This window comes from Zea mays, chromosome 10, assembly GCF_902167145.1.
Source record: "Zea mays cultivar B73 chromosome 10, Zm-B73-REFERENCE-NAM-5.0, whole genome shotgun sequence".
NCBI lineage: Eukaryota > Viridiplantae > Streptophyta > Magnoliopsida > Poales > Poaceae > Zea > Zea mays.
The window spans coordinates 27,027,067-27,028,897 of NC_050105.1; the positions used below are offsets into that span (position 1 = coordinate 27,027,067).

Genomic DNA, 1,831 nt, shown 5'->3' on the forward strand with positions numbered 1-1,831 from the left:
GAGACATGAGCCACCAAACATATCTACACATAATTAAGTCCTTTGAACTAATAGCAACATGAATGAAATTAGTCTACTTCCAGAGTTCACATAGAAAGCAATAAATTATCATGCATCCAAGTGGCAGTAAGATCAGGCCCGAGAAGGGCAGGAGCGAAGTGTGCACAGGCACAGGGCCGCCAAATCGATGGGCCCCAAATTTTTAATTTTTTTTGCTTTAGCTCATTAACAACATAAGTAGATGTTAAGACAAGACCACCGCTGTTTTGTCAGTCTCACGCCACGGTGATTAGATTAGAATACTATTACACCGAATCGTCGTCGTATGGGGTTGGTGTTTTTCTTTACTATACAAGGTCAGTACTGTGTTTACTCTTTTAACATTAGTATTTTATATGGAACAAAACATATTTAAGTTATTTGAGTAAGTGAAATCATGTCTTAGCTATACTATACATATAAATTTTCATATATATTTAGGCTGTCTCCAGCGACTCCTCTATCTTATCTCCTATCATATCCCCTATTTCAAACATCACTCTGCAAATATTATCAAACAGCGACATCTACAGTGTCGTGTCCCCTATTTTACACGATCCACACCGAAGACAGCCTCAGAACCTGGTTGAGTTCGCTCCGGGTCCCCATATTTTAGGAGACGGCCCTGGGCAGTACCTATCTAGAATATCCACAAAAATCAGCCCCGCACATATAACAGCATGCTTATACATGAGCAAATTCAATTAATCTTTGAACTACTCGAGTACTCTGATGCCAATATTGTTTGGGGAAACAGACTGTGGCCCTAGGGTTTATTCCTCACCTCCTTCGTCCCGTGAGCAAGAGCACCTGTGACAGTTATATGCGAGAATCCTTCCCTCCCGTAGTTGCGCTGCTGCATTCGGCTTATGTCTCTCACCAGTGAGTTGTCTGGGTACATCAGAATATCATCAGTGCACTAGAAAAGATTTTCTATAACTGTATCAAAAGAAAGATGCTCACTTCTGTCGCGAAGTCGCAAGAAACTGTCTCAAATCGAATTAGCGTATCTAGAGATACTACTAATTCACACACACACACACAAAAGTAATAGTGAGACCTGGGAGCGGGAGCTAAGGCCAAGCGACAAATTTGAAAGTTTCAGGAAATCCGGGAAGGGGGGAGGTGCACCTCGCGGGCAGGACGACTCGGCTACTGGGAGGGAGGAGGCAGCGGCCGCGAGGACGGACGCGAGGAGCAGCCCGCGACCGACGGCGGCGAGGTGGGGTCTCGGGGCTGCCCCGGTGGCGGGTCGTCGACGCACCATGTTCGGGAGGTGGTATCCTCCTGGAAAGTCCGGTGCCTGGCTCCTGTTTATGAAACAGTCTCCTTCGAAATTCAGCTGCTGCGGCCTGCGGACTGTGAATGTTACTGCTGTGTTGCTTTTTTCTGTATACTAGAGGCGTCTTTCTCCAGCCCGTGAACTGTCAATTGGTTTGGGTTTGTCCAGACAAGCAAAGTAGAGTTTGCTGTGTATATAATTGTGGGAAGCTTTTAAGCAATTTCACATTTAACTAGCTAATTGTTTTCTTTGTTTAGGAAATACTTCCTAACTCCGCATAACTATGGACCTGTTTGCTTCACTTCTCTAGCCAGCCTGGCTCTCATATGGAACCAGGCTATAGCCTAGCTCTCATATGGAACCAGGCTATAGCCTGGCTCTCATATGGAACCAGGCTATATAGAGCCGAGCCAAGGAGATGCAAATACGCTTGTTTGGTTCACTTTGCTAGTCAGCCTGATTCATTAAAGATATTATTTTTTTTGTATGAATACTTGCTGCATGAGATCA

The 1,831-nt window shown here is 44.8% G+C and overlaps 1 protein-coding gene across 2 annotated transcripts in view; it reads right to left on the reverse strand.

Moving 5' to 3' along the window:
• The window catches only part of LOC542294 (auxin binding protein homolog 4), a 2,853-nt gene extending 1,433 nt beyond the window's left edge, over nucleotides 1–1,420 (reverse strand). The window contains exons 1-2 of one of the 2 annotated variants that reach the window (XM_023301161.2): nucleotides 1,171–1,416; nucleotides 824–930 (exon numbers count right to left, since the gene is read on the reverse strand). In XM_023301161.2, coding sequence (XP_023156929.1) covers nucleotides 824–930; nucleotides 1,171–1,306 — 243 coding nt within the window. In that variant the 5' untranslated portion in view covers nucleotides 1,307–1,416. Of the gene's footprint in view, nucleotides 1–823; nucleotides 931–1,170 lie in introns of both variants that reach the window. The other variant, NM_001111883.2, reaches the window with a different exon arrangement.
• Between the last annotated feature and the right edge of the window lie 411 nt (nucleotides 1,421–1,831).